Source organism: Hemiscyllium ocellatum, chromosome 40 (assembly GCF_020745735.1).
Source record: "Hemiscyllium ocellatum isolate sHemOce1 chromosome 40, sHemOce1.pat.X.cur, whole genome shotgun sequence".
In the NCBI taxonomy this organism is placed as follows: domain Eukaryota; kingdom Metazoa; phylum Chordata; class Chondrichthyes; order Orectolobiformes; family Hemiscylliidae; genus Hemiscyllium; species Hemiscyllium ocellatum.
In genome coordinates this window covers 11,220,244-11,237,824 of record NC_083440.1, presented here as the reverse complement: position 1 = coordinate 11,237,824, position 17,581 = coordinate 11,220,244, and the positions used below count along the sequence as shown (strand labels likewise).

Sequence of the window (17,581 nt, the reverse complement as noted above, 5' to 3'; positions counted from 1 at the left end):
CGCATTATAGAAAAAATCGGACTTCAGAAACAGCGCTTAACGTGTTGGCCGTGTAATCGCATTCCAACCAGCACACATTTTTAAAGTTCGCCATTTAGAATTTGTCAATTGTGTTGACAAAACGCGCATTATAACAGAACAACCCGTGGATTCATAATGTAGTACGCAGCATGTCATTACAATAGACTCCATTTCTGGGATTTTGATAGAATGTAATGTCCAGACCATCCTGGAGTGTGTTAGGTGGCGACATCCAGTTCTGTGCTGTGATAGAGCTGGGGCTTATTGTGTAGTCTCCAGTCGGTCAGCCAGATCAGTTCAGGGGACACTGAGAAAGCAGTGGGCTAGTGACCTGCACATACAGGAAGGCAGCTGAAGTCATAACAATCTGTCGCACAAAAAAAGACCCTTTGGCCCATTGAGTCTGCTCTGGCTAAAAAAGCATCGCCAACTATTCTGATCCCATTTTCCAGCCCTTGCCTTGAATGCTTAGGTGCCACAAGTTCACTTCAAACTGCCTCTTAGGTGGCCTGCTTCTCCACCCTTTCAGGCAATGAGGTCCAGATTCCTTTCACCGTGCGGTGTTAAAAACGTTTCTCCTCACATCCCCACTAAACCTCCTCATCTCAACCCACCCCCCCTCTCCAAACCCCCCCCCACCCCCCCCACCTCCGCCCGCCAGCCAGCTACATTCCTGTGGCCTAACCAACATTTTATACTGTTCCAGTGCAACTCCCAGCTCTTAAACACTCTGCCTCAGCTACAAAGGCAAGTATCCCATATGCTGCCCTAACCACTTTATTTACCTGACCTTCTACCTGAAGGAACTGGTGTATGTGAATGCCAAGATCCCTATGATCCTCAGTGCCTCCCAGGGTCCTTCAGTTCATCATGTATTCCCTTGCTTTGTTTATTCTGCCCAAGTGCATTGCCTATACTCATTCCAGATTGAATTCCATTTGCAAGTGATCAGCCCAGCTGACTAGCCTATCTGTAACTTCCTGTAATCTAAGGCTATCCCCCTCACTATTTACCACCCCGCCAATTTTCATATCATCTGCAGACTTACTGTTGCGCCATTCCCCCCTCAGTCGAAGCGAGACACTGAGATGCAGTGTGGTTTTACCTCCTTCATTTTTATTTCGGGCCCTGGAGGGAGAGAGAAGGATTGCCCATGTGCACAGAGACATGAGTTCTTGGTCTTCTCTCTGGAACAGCAGTTATAATCATTTTACAGGGAGGAACATCCAGATCAGGCAACATACATATCGATTGGATGACAGTTATAATCAGCGAGCATCAACAGTAAAAATTAAGCCATCTGTTCCACCATGAACATTCTTAACCTTAATTGGCTTCACACAGTGAATACTTTTCACCTTGCTAACTGACCTTACATACTGAATGCTTCCAATATTGTTAAATGGCTGTACATGATGAATACTTTTCCACCTTGTTTACCCATTACCCTTGCCTCCAGCACCCCTTTGTTCACTGCCAAGTTCTTTTCTGATCTGAGTCATGCTCAGCTGAACCTGATGTTTCACAAAACCCAGAACTTAACTTTTTTCCTATCTGCTTATACCCTGCATATATTTTCGTTAGTATATTCAAGTCTAAATTGTTTATATGTACCTGAAACAGCAGAGCAGTTAGAACGAGAACAAAGAGCAGTACAGCATAGAAACAAGATTAGTGTGGTTCTGGAGAAGCACAGCAGGTCAGGCAGCATCCGAAGAGCAAGAAAAATCGACATTTTGGGCAAAAGCCCTTCTTCAGGAATGATATAGGCCATGTAATTGCTCCTTCTCCTGCCCCTCGGATGCTGCCTGACCTGTTGTGCTTTTCTAGCACCACCTTAATATTGACTCTAATCTCTAGCATCTGCAGTACCCAGTTCTGCCCAGCTATTCAGCCCAACAAACACATGCCTTGCTAAACTAAACTCCATTTGCCTCTATGCAGTCAGTATCCCTCTATTCCCTGCCTATTCATGTGTCTGTCAAGATGCCTCTTAAATGTGGCAATTGTGTCAGCTTTCACCACACCTCTGGCAGCACATCCGGGCACTTATAACCCTCTGTGAATGAAAGACTTGCCTCTCAAAGATCCTTTTTGAACTTTCTCCCATTGACCCGAAACCTACATCCCCTAGTAATTGACCTTCTTATCCTTGGGTGGAAAAAAATACTCCCAACTATTTAGTCTGTCCATGACTCTCGTAAGTCTCTACCAGGTCGCCCCTCAGCCTCCAACATTCAAGTGAAACAAACTCAAAACTTTCCACTCTCTCCTCGTAGCTAATATGTTCCAAACCAGACAACGTTCAGTTAGACGTTATCTGCACTCTCTCCAAAGCCTGCACATTCTTCCGTTAGTGTGGCAACTAGACTGTACACAATATTCCAAACGCGACCTAACAAGTTCTATGCAGTAGTGGCCTGACTTGTTAATTTTTATATTGTATGTCCTGACCGATAAAGGCAAGCAAGCCTTATTCGCTTGCATTGCCACTGTATGGGCCTGGTGCTGTTAGAATGATCTCTGGGAGCGGCCGAGATGGGATCAAGATTCTGAGGAAATCCTGGGGTGTTGTGAAAGTGGGAGGGCCACTGGCTGTGTGTGTGAGGGCCTTGGACAGAGCCCTGCCATCATTAATACTTCAGGACAGCTGAGTAAGTGGAGGCTGGAAAAACCCAATGGCAGTTTGTAGCTTGGTGAAGAGCTGCAGTTTCGTTAGTGAGTTAACACTAGAGTGCAGTTGGAGTCCACTGAAGGGTGAACCCACGACAGGAGAGCGATAAACTAGAAATAGGAGCATTTGTTAAGGCAGTGCAGTGGCTCTTCAGAGGGTGATTCAACACTAGATCAATGGAAGAATTGTAACCCCTAGTGCAGCTGAAGGAGATATGCTTGTTATTAACATCTGAGGGTTGTTGCTGAGAAACATTTGGAGCCTTTGTGGGCCACATTTGTTATTTGATAAATGAGAGTTCGATTGCAGTATATTTCCCATGTTTGCCACGTGTTAATCCTGAGTGTTAGAAACGGATTTTAAACATTATAATGATGTTCTAACTGGTAAGTTTGTTCAAATCTGTGCAAACCTACGGCTTTATTGTCTTTGTAAGTTCACTGGATCTCAGAAGGTTGTTAGGTCTATGTCACTGAGGATATACCAGAAAGTAATTGATAAGCGTTTAGATATTAAAGGCATCAAGGTTTTGGAGAGAGAGCGTGAATATATCATTGAGATAGAGGATCAATCTTGATTGTTTCATTTACTTTAGAAACAAAAATTACTCGTCCCTTACCAAGTCGTAATACATTTGGTGATATTACCTGCAATCAAAAATATACAGAGGAACCTCGACTATCCGAATGAGGTGGGCAGGCGCTATTTCATTTGGATGATTGATTATTTGGATAATCAATTTTATCTTAAATGATGAAAGACTTTAAACAACGTCCCAAAAAGCTTCTACGATTGCAGTTGTCAGTTTCTAGGAACTCAGTGTCGCGATAGGCTTTTTTCCCCTGGAGTGTCGGAGGCTGAGGGGTGACCTTATAGAGGTTTACAAAATTGAGGGGCACATGGATAGGGTAAATAGGAAAAGTCCTTTCCCTGGCATGGGGGAGTCCAGAACCAGAGGGCGTAGGTTTAGGGTGAGGGGGGAAAGATATAAATGATACCTAAGGGGCAACCTTTTCACACAGAAGGTGGTACGTGTATGGAATGAGCTGCCAGAGGAAGTGGTGGAGGCTGGTACAATTGCAACATTTAAGAGGCATTTGGATGGGTATATGAACAGGAAGGGTTTGGAGGGATATGGGCCGGGTGCTGGCAGGTGGGACTAGATTGGGTGGGGATATCTGGTCGGCATGGACGGGTTGGACCGAAGGGTCTGTTTCTGTACTGTACATCTCTATGACTCTAAAGACAGAAGCACCGCCTCGTGCGTGTGATTACATTTTTGACCCTTTTTTGTCATGAATGGCCCTGTGAAGTGACAGGAATACTGTAAAACACTTACTTTTGCAAAGGGCTTAGCTAAAAAACATCCAGTCGCTGATGCTTGAGGTGTTTGTGTTTCTTTGTTTTTGCCAGCGTTTTCACATATTCTTCAGTGCAGGCAAATCAAATACATTTACCTCTTTGATGTAACGGTCTTGCGGGATCTTGAAATTTTCTTTGGATAATCCGATATTCAGACAATTGATATTCGGATAATCGAGGTTCCTCTGTAATTTGAAATGTGTTTTCTGGCCAAGCGAATTTGCCATTCAGATCTAAAATAGTCAACGTAAGTGGGTTGTTGGACAGTATTTGATAATGTAGCTAATTGTTTTCACAGATTCTGGTTCTGCCATCACTGAGCGATTGAAAATGTGCGACGACTACCAGCTGTTCCAGTTGTTAAAATTCTACCGGGACAGACTGGAACGGGCGATTGAAGAAGGGACGGACAGACTCAGCCTCATGCTCAAAGAAGAGGGATATTTCACTGACCAAGAACATTGTGTAAGTCTAAAATTAGCATAGCTGTGCCAGATCCGTCAATGCACCAATGAATTTGGTATTCTCACTTTTAATAATTCCTTTTCCAAATCTACTCTAAATGTTATTTTAATAAGTTAAAAATCACACAACACCAGCTTATAGTCCAACAGGTTTAATTGGAAGCACTAGGTTTTGGAGCGACGCTCCTTCATCAGGTGATTGTCAATCACCTGATGAAGGAGCGGCGCTCCGAAAGCTAGTGTGCTTCCAATTAAACCTGTTGGACTATAACCTGGTGTTGTGTGATTTTTAACTTTGTGCACCCCAATCCAACACCAGCATCTCCAAATCATATTATTTTACTGCCATTATTATGCTCAGTTCAAAGCCCTCCACTCAAGTTTTGACTTGCAGCAGTTTTATTTGAGGAAACTACCAAGTGTAACAGCAGCAAAAATAAAGCACAAGAGACACATGGATTGTATTATCAGTCAATAATCTCATTTAATGTCAGACGTTGAAGGACAAAGGACAAATCTGAATTTGGTTTGTTCACATTTATTTGCTATTGCAAAAAAAATGCTGTGAACACAGGATTCATTCTCAATTTTGAATGAGCCCCTGCTGAAAAATGCTGGGAAATTCCGTAACCGAGCCGTTCTTTCTCCTCTAAATTTGTTTATATTTTTTTCTCTCTGCTCCTAAATGTATTCTTTATCATTCCACACAGAAAGTCACTGAGCTCACGGAGAAGGGAAACCGGGCAGACAGTTCCAAACTTCTCCTAAATCTGGTGATGGAGAAGGGCTCTCAGGCACGAAGGATGATGTGGGAGTTCTTTGCAAAACAATGCGATGGGCGTCCAAAGTTAGATAAAATATTGAAAGAAATAGAAGAACTGGGTACAGTGAAATCTCACAAGTAATTGAATTTCAGATTCAGGTGCTGCTGACTGTGAACCAGTCTGACTTCATGAAATGTAATTGCTTTCAACAGGATCTGGTTCGTTCGACTGTATGTACATTGGGCAGGATTTATCTGAAATTCCCAATCAACTGAAAGGTAATGGATGAAATAGAGACTGCACATTGTTGGTTTCACTTGTGACAATTAGAACGTCTATTGACATTTCCATTTGTCTAGAAAAATTGTCTGATTTTGTGAATCACGTGTAGAGGCTGTTGGAACACGAACAAAAGAGGATTGGTTTCATATTCAAGCTTTTTAGTGCGCAATCAACTTCAAGTTAATGTGATTTCTGATGTTCTGTCACCATCTAGAGGGGGTGTTATTTCAGCATGTTCAGTAGCTGATTGCTTTCACTCATTAAGCATCATACAAGAACTAGGAGGATCCAGATACAACGCAAAAGCCCGTACATACCTGACAGGATGCTAACACCCGATACACACTTAGTAAGATCATGATGCAGTGTGAAACTCTGGACACACCTGTTAGGATCTCAATTCACGAAAATCTTGACGTTAGAAATACCGTGAGCGCTCAGATAGTCTGCATGAGACCTCTTACACCATCGGTTTACATCCTTGTCCATTCACAGTCTGTCCTCTATGTGCACAATTCTCCAGTTATCCTGTCTAAATCCTTAATGTCAATTGTGTAGAACTTCTGTTGAGGGAATGAAGGGTTTAGAGGTGATGTCTAAAAGGAACGTAGAGAGCTGGCTGTTCCCAATAAAGCGGTCAGAATTGGTATTGTGCAGAGATATTGATACATATTAGCATAAATGAAGGTGGTGAGGCCATGAAGGGATTTGAAAAGAATAGTGCGTGTCTTTAAATAAAGAGCCAGTGTTGATTACAGTCATTTATTGCACGGAAGAAGCCCATGTCTGGCCCCATAGAGCAGTCCAGAAAGTGTCACCCACTTCCTCAGATCCTGTGGCCTGCAAGTTTACTTCTCCAAGTCCCCTTCCCTTCCCGTTTCCTTTCGTGGTGAACAAGATTTGTCTGATTTTGGATATGGGCAGCAGGTATGCGCTCCGGCTTATGGGAAGCTGTACAGTTGGGTAGGAGAGCGTTGCTGCAAATGTGTTGCTGGTCAAAGCACAGCAGGTTAGGCAGCATCTCAGGAATAGAGAATTCGACGTTTCGAGCATAAGCCCTTCATCAGGAATTCAAGCTTTTTAGTGCGCAATCAACTTCAAGTTAATGTGATTTCTGATGTTCTGTCACCATCTAGAGGGGGTGTTATTTCAGCATGTTCAGTGGCTGATTGCTTTCACTCATTAAGCATCATACAAGAACTAGGAGGATCCAGATACAACACAAAAGCCCGTACATACCTGACAGGATGCTAACACCCGATACACACTTAGTAAGATCATGATGCAGTGTGAAACTCTGGACACACCTGTTAGGATCTCAATTCACGAAAATCTTGACGTTAGAAATACCGTGAGCGCTCAGATAGTCTGCATGAGACCTCTTACACCATCGGTTTACATCCTTGTCCATTCACAGTCTGTCCTCTATGTGCACAATTCTCCAGTTATCCTGTCTAAATCCTTAATGTCGGGCTTATGCTCGAAACGTCGAATTCTCTATTCCTGAGATGCTGCCTAACCTGCTGTGCATTGACCAGCAACACATTTGCAGCTGTGATCTCCAGCATCTGCAGACCTCATTTTTTACTAGGAGAGCGTTGGAATTGGATCACCCGGAGGCAATGAAATCTTTTAAAAAAAAAAGCAGGGGCTGTACTCCAGCAGCAGATTAGCCGTGGCAGTGGCAGAAATTGGTGATACTGAGATGGTGGATTCAGGGGATTGATTGGCTGTGGGATTAGTGATTTATGGTAATTAAAGTAGTTTGATTTTTGAATTGAACTTGCGTCACATTCACCCACTCGCTCACAGTGTCTGCATGCTGACCAAAACTCTAACGCAGTGAAACTCCTCAATAGTCAGACCGACCACGCTTGAACTGTGCAGCACAGGATAGGCCCTTCGGTCCACGATGTTGTGCCGAACGTGACACCTATTCAACCTCACCCCTCCTGCCCGCCTTTGGTCGATATCCCTCCATCCCTCGCATATTCATGCACTTAGCTAAAAGCCCTTCAAATGTGGCTAATGTGTCTGCCTCCAACACCATCCTGGCAGTGTGTTCCAGACTCCTACCACTCTAAAATAAAAACTTGCCCGTCCCATCTCCTTTGAACTTGGCCCCTCTCACCTTTTAATGCACGTCTTCCCCCCTTCCCCCCCCCCCCCCCGTCAGTTTTAGACATTTCAACTTTGGGGGAAAAGATTCTGACCATCAGCACTATCTGTGCATCTCATAATTTCTTTCAAGTCTCTCCTCAGCCTCCGCTGCTCCACCTCACTGGGAAACGCCTTAGTTTCTCTACATGTGAGAATCAATTTTTAAAAAAATTTTAAACTGTTTCTTTTTCAAATGAAGTTTCCAATGACAGAAGTTTTAACTGCTGCACAAACCTCCATTTGCAGCTGGGATTTGAACCTTGACTTAGGGGATGGCTTGGTGGCTCAGTGGTTAGCACTGCTGCCTCACAGCACCATTGAACCGTGTTTGTTTCCAGCCTTGGGCGACTGTCTGTCTGTGTGGAGTTTGCACAGTCTCCCAGTGTCTGTGTGGGTTTTCTCCGGGTGGTCCGCAATCCAAAGATGTGCAGGTTAGGTGAATTAGCCATGCTAAATTGCCCATATGGTTCAGGAATGCATAAGTTAGATGCATTATTTAGCGGTATTTATAGAGTAATAAGATAAGGGAATGGATTTGGGTGGACTTGTTGGGCCAAAGGGCCTGTTTCCATACGGTATGGATTCTATGGTAATATAATTAAGAGTTTTTTTAATGACCACTTATCTTTCATTGAGAATTACTTTCCTGTCTGTTCTTATTGAAGATGCTCAAGTGAAGCACAGAGAAACACTGCGGGAGCAGACTGAGTCGCTGCGAGTGAATTCCATCTTAAAGAAGGAGGTGGTTAAGATATTCGAGCTGGTTGATCATTACGCTGAGCTATCGATCATTTGTACTCCTCGGGACACTCAGCTCGTGGAACATGAGCTGCTGGCAAGGAGCCGAGAACATGACGTGTGGAGAGAGAAGCATCTCCGCAGAGAAATGACCAAAATTCAACCTGATCAACTGTTCCAGGCCAGTCCTTCGGAATCAGAAAACAAATCCGGGATCTCGTCAGCACTCAGTGGAGTCCATGGCATTGGAAAGACAACAATGGTCCAAAAAATTGTTTATGACTGGGCCACAGAGAAAATGTACCAGCAATTTCAATTTATTTTCAGTTTTAAATTCACGGACTTGAACTCTGTTAACTGTAAGATAAACTTGAGTAATCTTATTCTTACTTTCTATCCTTATTTTGGGAATGTCCTGGCAGAGCTGTGGAAGAGTCCGGAAGAATTGCTGTTTATATTTGACGGTCTAGACGAGTTTAACGGGAGTCTCAACTTTGACAATCCAAAACTTATTGGATCACAATCCACGTGCACAGATCCAGAGTTCCAGTGTGAGGTGTCGGACATCGTGTGCAGTTTAATACAACACAGGCTGCTCCCGGGATGTTCGGTGCTAGTGACTAGCCGTCCCACAGCATTGCATTTGTTGGAAAAGGCGGCGATCGGTGTCTGGGCTGAAATCCTGGGAATGGTTTGTGATGAGCGTAAGGAATACTTCAACAAGATTTTCGAAGATCAGGCAGTGGCAGCAGCTGTTTTCAAACACTTGGAGGAGAATGAGATCCTGTATCCCATGAGCTATAACCCTTCCTACTGCTGGATCCTAGGTCTGTCACTGGGTCCCTTCTTTACGCCAGGAGATGGGAAGCAGCAGGAAGCTCCCAAGACCATCACCCAGTTGTATTCTCACTATATTTGCAACTTGCTGAAAAGCCATAGCCAGGAGATGGAAGATCTCCGTGATGTGTTTCTGAGGCTCGGTGAGATGGCCTTCGCAGGACTCTCCGAGAAGAAAGTTGTCTTCACAAACCAAGATTTGATCAAATACAATCTACAACCTTCCCGGTTCCTGTCTGGGTTCCTGATGGATCTTTTGAGAAGAGACGATTCCCCACAGAGTGCGATGCATGCATTCCCACATCTCACCATCCAGGAGTTTGTGGCTGCGCTCGCACAGTTCCTGACTCCCGAACCAAAGGACATCGGGAAGCTCCTGAACGAAGCCCAAAGCAAGGAAGGTGGGCGATTCGAGATCTTCCTCCGCTTCGTTGCTGGTCTCTCCTCCCCGCAGTCGGCTCAGCCCCTGGAGGAGTTTCTGGGTCCGTTTCTGAAGCAGACAACCTCTCGAGTGACTGACTGGGTGAAGGAGAAAGTGAATGGACAGCTTGTAAACACAAAGAACAAAATTGGGAAAAGGAACCACATGAACACGTTGCACTATTTGGCAGAGTCTCAGAATAAAACACTGGCGCAGTCCACAGTCGGGTCTGTAGAGACATTTAAGTTTTGTGGGTTACGACTGACCCCGGTTGACTGTGTGGTTCTGTTTCACGTGATTGGACTCTGCAATACAATAAAACACCTCAATCTAGAGAACTGCTTCATTCAGTACGAAGGACTACAGCGACTGGGCCCTGTCCTGCACAAATGCCGCGAGTTGAGGTAACTGTACTTTTTTCTTGATTTAGAGATGCCAGTGTTGGACTGGGGTGGACAAGGTTCAAAATCACACAACACCAGGTTAGAGTCCCAACAGGTTTACTTGGAAGCACTAACTTTCGGAGCACTGTTTCTTCATCAGGTGGTTGTGGAGTACACAATTGTAAGACACAGAATTTTTAACAGAAGTTTACAATGTGATGTCACTGAAATTATACAGTTGATTGTTTAAGTCTCTCATCTGTTAGAATGACCATGTGAGGCAGCATGGTGGCTTAGTGGTTAGCACTGCTGCCTCACAGCACCAAGGGCCCGGATTTGATTCCAGCCTCAGGTGACTGTTTGGAGTTTGCACATCCTCCCTGTGTCTGCGTGGGTTTTCTCTAGATGCTCCAGTTTCCTCCCACAGTCCAAAGATGTGCAGGTTAGGTGAATTGGCCATACTAATTTGCCCATACTGTCAGGTGCATCAGTCAGAGGTAAACGTGGGGTAGGGGAATGGGAATGGGTCTGGGTCTGGGTGGATCCCTCTTTGGAGGGTTGGTGTGGACCTGTTGGGCTGAAGGGCCTGTTTCCATCCTGTAGGGAGTCCTAATCTAAAAGTTTCACTTCTTTCATATGTGAATCGCAGAGCATTTTTTCAAAGTTACATTCTCAAGTGACTGTAACTTTTAAAAGTTTTGTGATTTACATATGAAAGAAACAAAACTGACATGGTCATTCTAACAGATGAGAGACTGAACAAACAATCAAGGTATTTTTCAATGTATAATTTCAGTTACATCACACTGTAAACTTTTGCTATAAATTCAATCCTACAATTGTGTCCTCCACAACCACCTGATGAAGGAGCAGCACTTCGAGAGTTAGTGCTTCCAAGTAAACCTGTTGGGACTATAACCAGGTGTTGTGTGATTTTTAACTTTGTATTTTTGTCTTATCAGTGATGATTATACATGTCCTCCATAATGAAGGGAAACAAACAAGATGTAGCAGAGAAGTTATCAATGATTAGAGCATCGGTTCATAGCGTCCTTAAGACTGGGGAATCTAAATTGCATTCTTGTGACACATTCGGGCTTTGCCGTGTCTGTTAGATCAGTAAGTACAGGGTCTGACCAATTGTAGTGAGGCTGGTCAGGAAATTAACACAAAATATTTTTTCCTTTTCTGTCTACCATTTTAACTTGTCACTGGACAGAAACCCCAAGTTTTGGAAAAAAAAGCCATGATTAGTTTAAATTAAATGCATTTTGTCAGGTGCTTAGTTTTCCTGGGCATCGCCTGTAACGAAAATGATATTTTTTTTCCCTGCTGTAATTATTTGGAAGCGTTTGCAATCTGATCATTAGGTAAGTTGCAATATCTAGCATCTGAAACATGCCAATTGAAAAGGCTCCCGATTAATGATTTATGGAGCTGAGTTCCCAGAGTGCACAGCGGTTTATAATGAGGCTGTACACACAGCAGATAATGAACTGTTATCTGCTGTTATATATGGGCGCCTGTCAGGGATAGGATTATTTTCACAGTATTGCCAAAAACCCCTGGGCCAGGTATACCTGCAAGAAATCGTGAGCTAATTTTTAAGGCAATACAGTGGGATTGTCCTGTCAGGCTACATAGACTCCCTTCTGTGTGGAAACAGGCCATTCAGCCTATCAAATCCACACCGACCCTCCGAAAAGCGTCCCATCTAGATCTAACCCTTTCCCTGTGACACTGCATTTCCGATGGCCCATCTATGTTGGCAGTGCGTCCCTGCACACAATGAGCAATTTATCAAGGCCAATCCACCTGATCTACATATCTTTGGACTGTGGGAGGAAACCCATACAGACACTGGGAGAATGCGCAAACTATACACAGACAGTCCCCCGAGGCTGGAATCAAGCCTGGGTCCCTGGTACTGTGAGGCAAGAGTGCTGACCACTGAGCTGCCCCATGGGGCAATGATATTACTGTCTCAGTCTTATTATAGAAATTTCAATAATATTGAGTATAATCTAATGCTTGCAATATATAACGTAAAGAGAATCGACGCTTTATCATTTCATTCTCAGAAAATCAGCCCATTTTCAAAGAATGAGGTGGTGACCAGAATTATACTACGCACTCCATGTGTGGTCTAAAGCAAACCTCAACATCAGGCTGGTACGGCGCAGTGGTAGTGTCCCTAGCTCTAGGCCAGAGGTCAGGGCTGCATTCCTGTTTGCCTTTATTTGTTGACAGACTGAATTGAAAATAAAGCCTGCACAGGGTTTGCTTATTTTACGGACTGATTCACCAGCGTCTCTGTGCTTTCCCCACCTCCCATAAGCCTCTACACTAATACAACATGTATTTTCTGAGTGATGTGCAGACTCCTTTAAAGGTCTAATAGTTTGTTGCATTTACTACAGAAGTGAATATTCCCCTCCTCCCACCTCCTTCCGTTTGCAAAATGATGTTTGTTTGGAATCAAAAACAATTATCGGAATTATGAATACAAATTGTGAACAACAATGCTGTCAGCAATTTTGCTTGTGGAGCATCACTCTGTAACTTAGTGGCTTGAACTAACCTCCCTTTAGGTATTTTCAGTCGATCTGTTCAGACATGTTATGACACATGACTTAACATGTTGTGACTTCAACCCACACCTTCTGGCATAGAGCAAGGACACTACCACTGCGCCATAACTGCCCTATAACTACCATTTATTCTCATTCTCCACTTACTTTCTTGAAGGCATCAAGCTGATTATTCTGCTTTTTGACTCCACTTTCTCTGACCTTCGTTAGTTTGTGTTGTATTAAGTGGTGGATGTGGCTACAATTGCAATGTCTGAAATGTATTTGGACAGGTACATGTATAGGAAAGGTTTGGAGGGATATGAGCCAGGAGCAGGCAGGTGGGACTAGTTTATTTTGGGATTATGTTCGGCATGGACCGGTTGGGCTGAAGGATCAGTTTCCATGCCGTGTGACTCTTTGACTTTTCTTAAAAGCAAGTAATTTAATCATTGAATTACTGTCATGTACTATTTCTATGAGGACACTGGTGGTAGGTGATAATGTCAATGTAAGAATAATCTTCAGCTCCAGGCTAACATTCAGGTGACAAGGGATTTGATTCCCACCTCAGCAAGTAGTGGTCCGTAACTGCCCTCTGAAAGCCAAGTAATGACTCGATTGTATCAAACTTCTAAAATGCCTAAACAAGCAAATGACTGGACCACCCAACACCCACCTAAACAACACGATATGAGCATGGAGACCCAGCCCCCTCAATTGTGTAAATCGCTTCTGATTAGCAATTGGAGGCTTGTGCCAAAGTTATGGAAACTTGTTCACAAACTAGTCAAGCAACGTAACCGCGCTCTCAGAATTATACCACACAGATACTATCGCCCCCACCATTCCTGGGTTACCTATGTCCCAGTCGCAGCACAGACTGTCCACTGGAGTGCTGCCAGATGATTGGAGGTTGGCGAATGTTATGTCCTTGTTCAAGAAAGGGAATAGGGATAATCCTGGGAATTACAGGCTAGTCACTCTTACGTCTGTCGTGGGCAAGTTATTGAAGAGAATTCTTAAAGACAGAATTTATGGCTACTTGGGAAATCATAGTTTGATGTCATGTCAGCATGGCTTTGTGAGGGGCAGGTCATGCCTCACAAGTCTTATTAAATCCTTTGAGGATGTGACGAACACATTGATTCAGGTAGAGCAGTGAATATGGCGTGCATGTATTTTAGCAAGGTGTTTGATAAGGTTCCCCATACTAGGCTCATTCAGAAAGTAAAGAGGCATAGGATACAGAGACATTTGGCAATCTGGATACAGAATTGGCTGGCCCATAGCAGACACAGGGTGGTAGTAGATGGAAAGTATTCAGCCTGGAGTTCGGTGACCAATCGGTTCTGAGACCTATGCTGTTTGTGATTTTTATAAATCACTTGGATGAGGAAGTGGAAGGGTGGGTTTGTAAGTTTGCTGATGACACAAAGGTTGATGGAGTGGTGGATAGTGTGGAGGGCTGTTGCAACTTCCCTATTAATCGTCTGTACTGGCACATGGGATCCCGTCCCATTTTAAGTGAAATCAATTCCTTTAGTACAATTCTTTTCATGTCTCATAAAACTGACCATATCTGCACCTGATCATCTCATTAGCTACATTTTAATTCTTCAGATCTGACAGCCTGTTTGTCACATTTCATTGGCCACAGCGATAATTGAGAAATTATTACTCCCTGCGTTCAGCTTTTAACTTTGATCTACATGTGTTATGTTTGCCCAGCAGAATTTCCATCCTGTTCCTACCTGTGCCCTCAGTTCCAACATGAACCACCAGATATTGAACATCCCTCACCCTTTCCAGATGAGAGATCCCTTAGCCTGGCACCTGGTAGCTAATTCGTCTTATAGGGTTCTTATGTGTCACCACAGTGGACGCTATCTGTCTTCTTTTTGATAGAATCCTGTATTACTGCTTTATTACAACAGAAACCTTCAAAGTGAAGTGCCACTACAGTCCCTGTACCCAAAGCATTGTACCTGTTGGATGGACAAGTGCCTGGGGAACTGTTGCCAGAACATATCCCAGGTGTCTACCATGTTGTACCCAGCACACTCATGCTCTGCATCTCATTGCTGTGATCTCCTCTCAAGTGTAATTGTGTTTCAAATGAAACAGTTCAGAAGTTTCTCTCCATACCCCCAGTTCTGTTTTAGAATGTTTCTACCATTGAGACACAAGGCAGATCTTTCCTAATGTTGGAGTCTGAAATAGTCTGCCATCCACTACTTCCCTTCTATGGCAGTCGGACCATTTCTAGTTTTAAAGAAGACCAATTAATTGTCTCTGATTTTCTGTTACCCCCATTGTGTAATGTTTAATGACATTCCTGTGAATGTTGTGAGGGCAGCACACACTGCTGCCTCACATCGCCAAGGACTGGGTTTGAATCCAGCCTCAGGCGACTGTCTGTGTAGAGTTTGCACGTTCTCCCCACCTCTCTGTGCGTTTCCTTCAGGTGCTCTGATTTCCTCCCACAGTACAACAAGTGCAGGTTAGGTGGAAAATGCAGGGTTACAGGGTCGGGTCGGGGGCGGGAGGTGGGTTTGGGTGGGATGCTGTTCAGAGGGTCAGTGTGGACTCAGTGGGCCGAATGTCCCACTTCCACACAGTGATTCTCTGAGTTGTGCAGAGTGAGAATCATTGCCAGTGATTTTCTTTTGTTCATTCTTTCACTCATTTGTTCATTCTTTAGTTCTCTGTCTCTCTCTTCTTTTTCCCCCCCACCCCCCACTGATAGCAGACAAAGAAATACTGTATCTGTTGATGGATTTGTTTGTTTGTTTCTCACTGTCTGTCTATTTATGGTTAGACTGGGAAGAAATAAGCTGGGAGATCCTGGAGTTAAACTATTAGCTGCAGCTCTGATGAACCAAGACTGCAAAATACAGAAACTGGAGTAAGTGTCACACTGAGAGTTTTGTTTTTCTCACACATCGTGGTGTTAGTAAAAGAAATGATCCATACTGTGGGTTTGCTCTGATTTCTGTTCCTTCTCTCTTTTTGATCCTCCCAGACTGAAGAGTAACGCTCTCACAGATTGTTGTGCTGAGGATCTTGCCGCTGCTCTTGGAACAAATCAGACATTGGTGATTCTGTCCCTGAGTAATAACAAACTGGGCGATTCAGGAGTCAAACTGCTGTCCGTGGCTTTGAGGAACCCTGACTGTAAAATACAGACATTAGTGTAAGCTCAAATTGTGGTACTGTGACTTAAAAGGATGCTGGTTGGGAGTATTATGATAAATTGTGGTGTCAATTATGGTGTTATTAGTGAACACTGAAATTCCTCCTCTTTCTTTCTCTGATTCTCAGGCTGAAGAATAACTCTCTCACAAATTGTTGCACTGAAGATCTAGCCTCCACTCTTAGCACAAACCGGTCGCTAACGGACCTGATTCTAGGTGGGAATAAACTGGGTGATTCAGGAGTGAAACTACTGTCCACAGCTCTGAGGAGCCCCGACTGCAAGATCCAGAAACTGCTGTGAGTTCCAGGCTGTGAGAGATTGTGTGCTTGGAACTGGACGTCTGAGAGTTTAACTTATCGGGAATAGTGTATTCGCAAACACTGGGAATTTACATTAACCTCTGTTGCTTCTCTTGTCTTGCCCCCAGACTGTGGGATGTTGGGATCACCGATTCTTGTACTGAGGATCTAATTTCTGCTCTCAGTACAAACCGGATTCTGACGGATCTAAACCTGGGGTCAAACGCCTTCACGGATCGATCGGTCCCTGCTTTCTCCCACCTCATACAGACGTGCAGGAGTCTAAAGTGGATTTGGTGAGTGCTCATGGTGATTATTCTAGGGAATAAGTGAATGACAAGTTCGGTTTGTAATTTCTAAGCGTGTCTGAATACCAAGCCCTATCTTCCTGTCGCGTTGTTGTTGAATCTGTTTACTTTTCTGTGTCATCATTAATCTGTTTCAGGCTAGGGCGAAATCGGTTCAGTCCAAGCAAAAAGAGACACCTCAAATTGCTGCAGAACTCCAGACCCGGGCTGAGCGTCGAAGTATGAACGTTTCAGTTTGTTGTTGTTGCTGGTCTTGTTACGTGAACAGTTTGGGCCGATTTTCAATTCCTTCCCTTTAATCGGCCACCCTCCGGGTTGAGATCCTCTTGGCTGTTTGCTCGTTCCAAGCTCGAGCCGAGCCCTAGTGCCACCCCCACCACCCCGTTCGTGATGCCAGGGGGCACAGGGTCATGAGACTCGGTCGCCTGGCCCCAGGGCTCTGCTTTTGCAGGGGTATCTTGGCCTGAATGTTCCCTGCTTCAAGCTCTGAGGAAATGCGTGCTCAGGAAGGGGCCGTCCTGGGGCTCAGTCTGGCCAGTAGTACGAACACTCAGTATTTCTGGGTTATTAGATACACTCTCAGTGCCCACACTCAGTGTCAGTTCCCGTCAATCCTCCTGGCAAACGAGCGTGAGTGAATTCAGGATGGAAATACGGTATATTCAGCTGGGATTGATTCCATCATCCAGAGGCGGTGAGCATCTCATGTCGGCTTACCCCATGCTGGGTCAACAAGCCGAGAGGAGAAAGCAGCAAACGGCTACGTGGGAATCTGCCCTTGTGGGGTTGTTTAGTGGGCATTTGCAGTTTTCAGGCCCCCGATCTTCCTGTAATTCTGGCGTCGTCATGGGAACCGGTGTTACCCAAGGAAATTTAGAATTACTGCAGACTGAATTTTAAAATGGATTCGTTGTGGATCGTGAGATGTTTCAAAAGAGCTGATGATCCCATGGAACATACTGCAAAATGGAGGTACTAATGAACGGACTTGTATAAACCTGTATTTGCGTGGCTTTGTATAATGATGCACAACTTGGAAATGTTTCCTACTTTGTTAAACTTCACCTCTGCATCACGCTGCCTGGATTAAATAAGTAAA

At 44.2% G+C, this 17,581-nt stretch overlaps 1 protein-coding gene across 2 annotated transcripts in view; it reads left to right on the top strand.

Annotated features, from left to right (window-relative positions):
* Window positions 1-17,581, top strand: part of LOC132834539 (NACHT, LRR and PYD domains-containing protein 3-like) — a 23,815-nt gene extending 6,234 nt beyond the window's left edge. Inside the window, exons 1-10 of one of the 2 annotated variants that reach the window (XM_060853472.1) lie at window positions 3,328-3,386; window positions 4,356-4,522; window positions 5,232-5,403; window positions 5,498-5,563; window positions 8,393-10,127; window positions 15,498-15,584; window positions 15,702-15,872; window positions 16,001-16,171; window positions 16,303-16,470; window positions 16,620-17,581. In XM_060853472.1, the coding sequence (XP_060709455.1) occupies window positions 4,388-4,522; window positions 5,232-5,403; window positions 5,498-5,563; window positions 8,393-10,127; window positions 15,498-15,584; window positions 15,702-15,872; window positions 16,001-16,171; window positions 16,303-16,470; window positions 16,620-16,707 (2,793 nt within the window). In that variant the 5' untranslated portion in view covers window positions 3,328-3,386; window positions 4,356-4,387 and the 3' untranslated portion in view covers window positions 16,708-17,581. Of the gene's footprint in view, window positions 1-3,327; window positions 3,387-4,355; window positions 4,523-5,231; window positions 5,404-5,497; window positions 5,564-8,392; window positions 10,128-15,497; window positions 15,585-15,701; window positions 15,873-16,000; window positions 16,172-16,302; window positions 16,471-16,619 lie in introns of those variants that run through there. The other variant, XM_060853471.1, reaches the window with a different exon arrangement.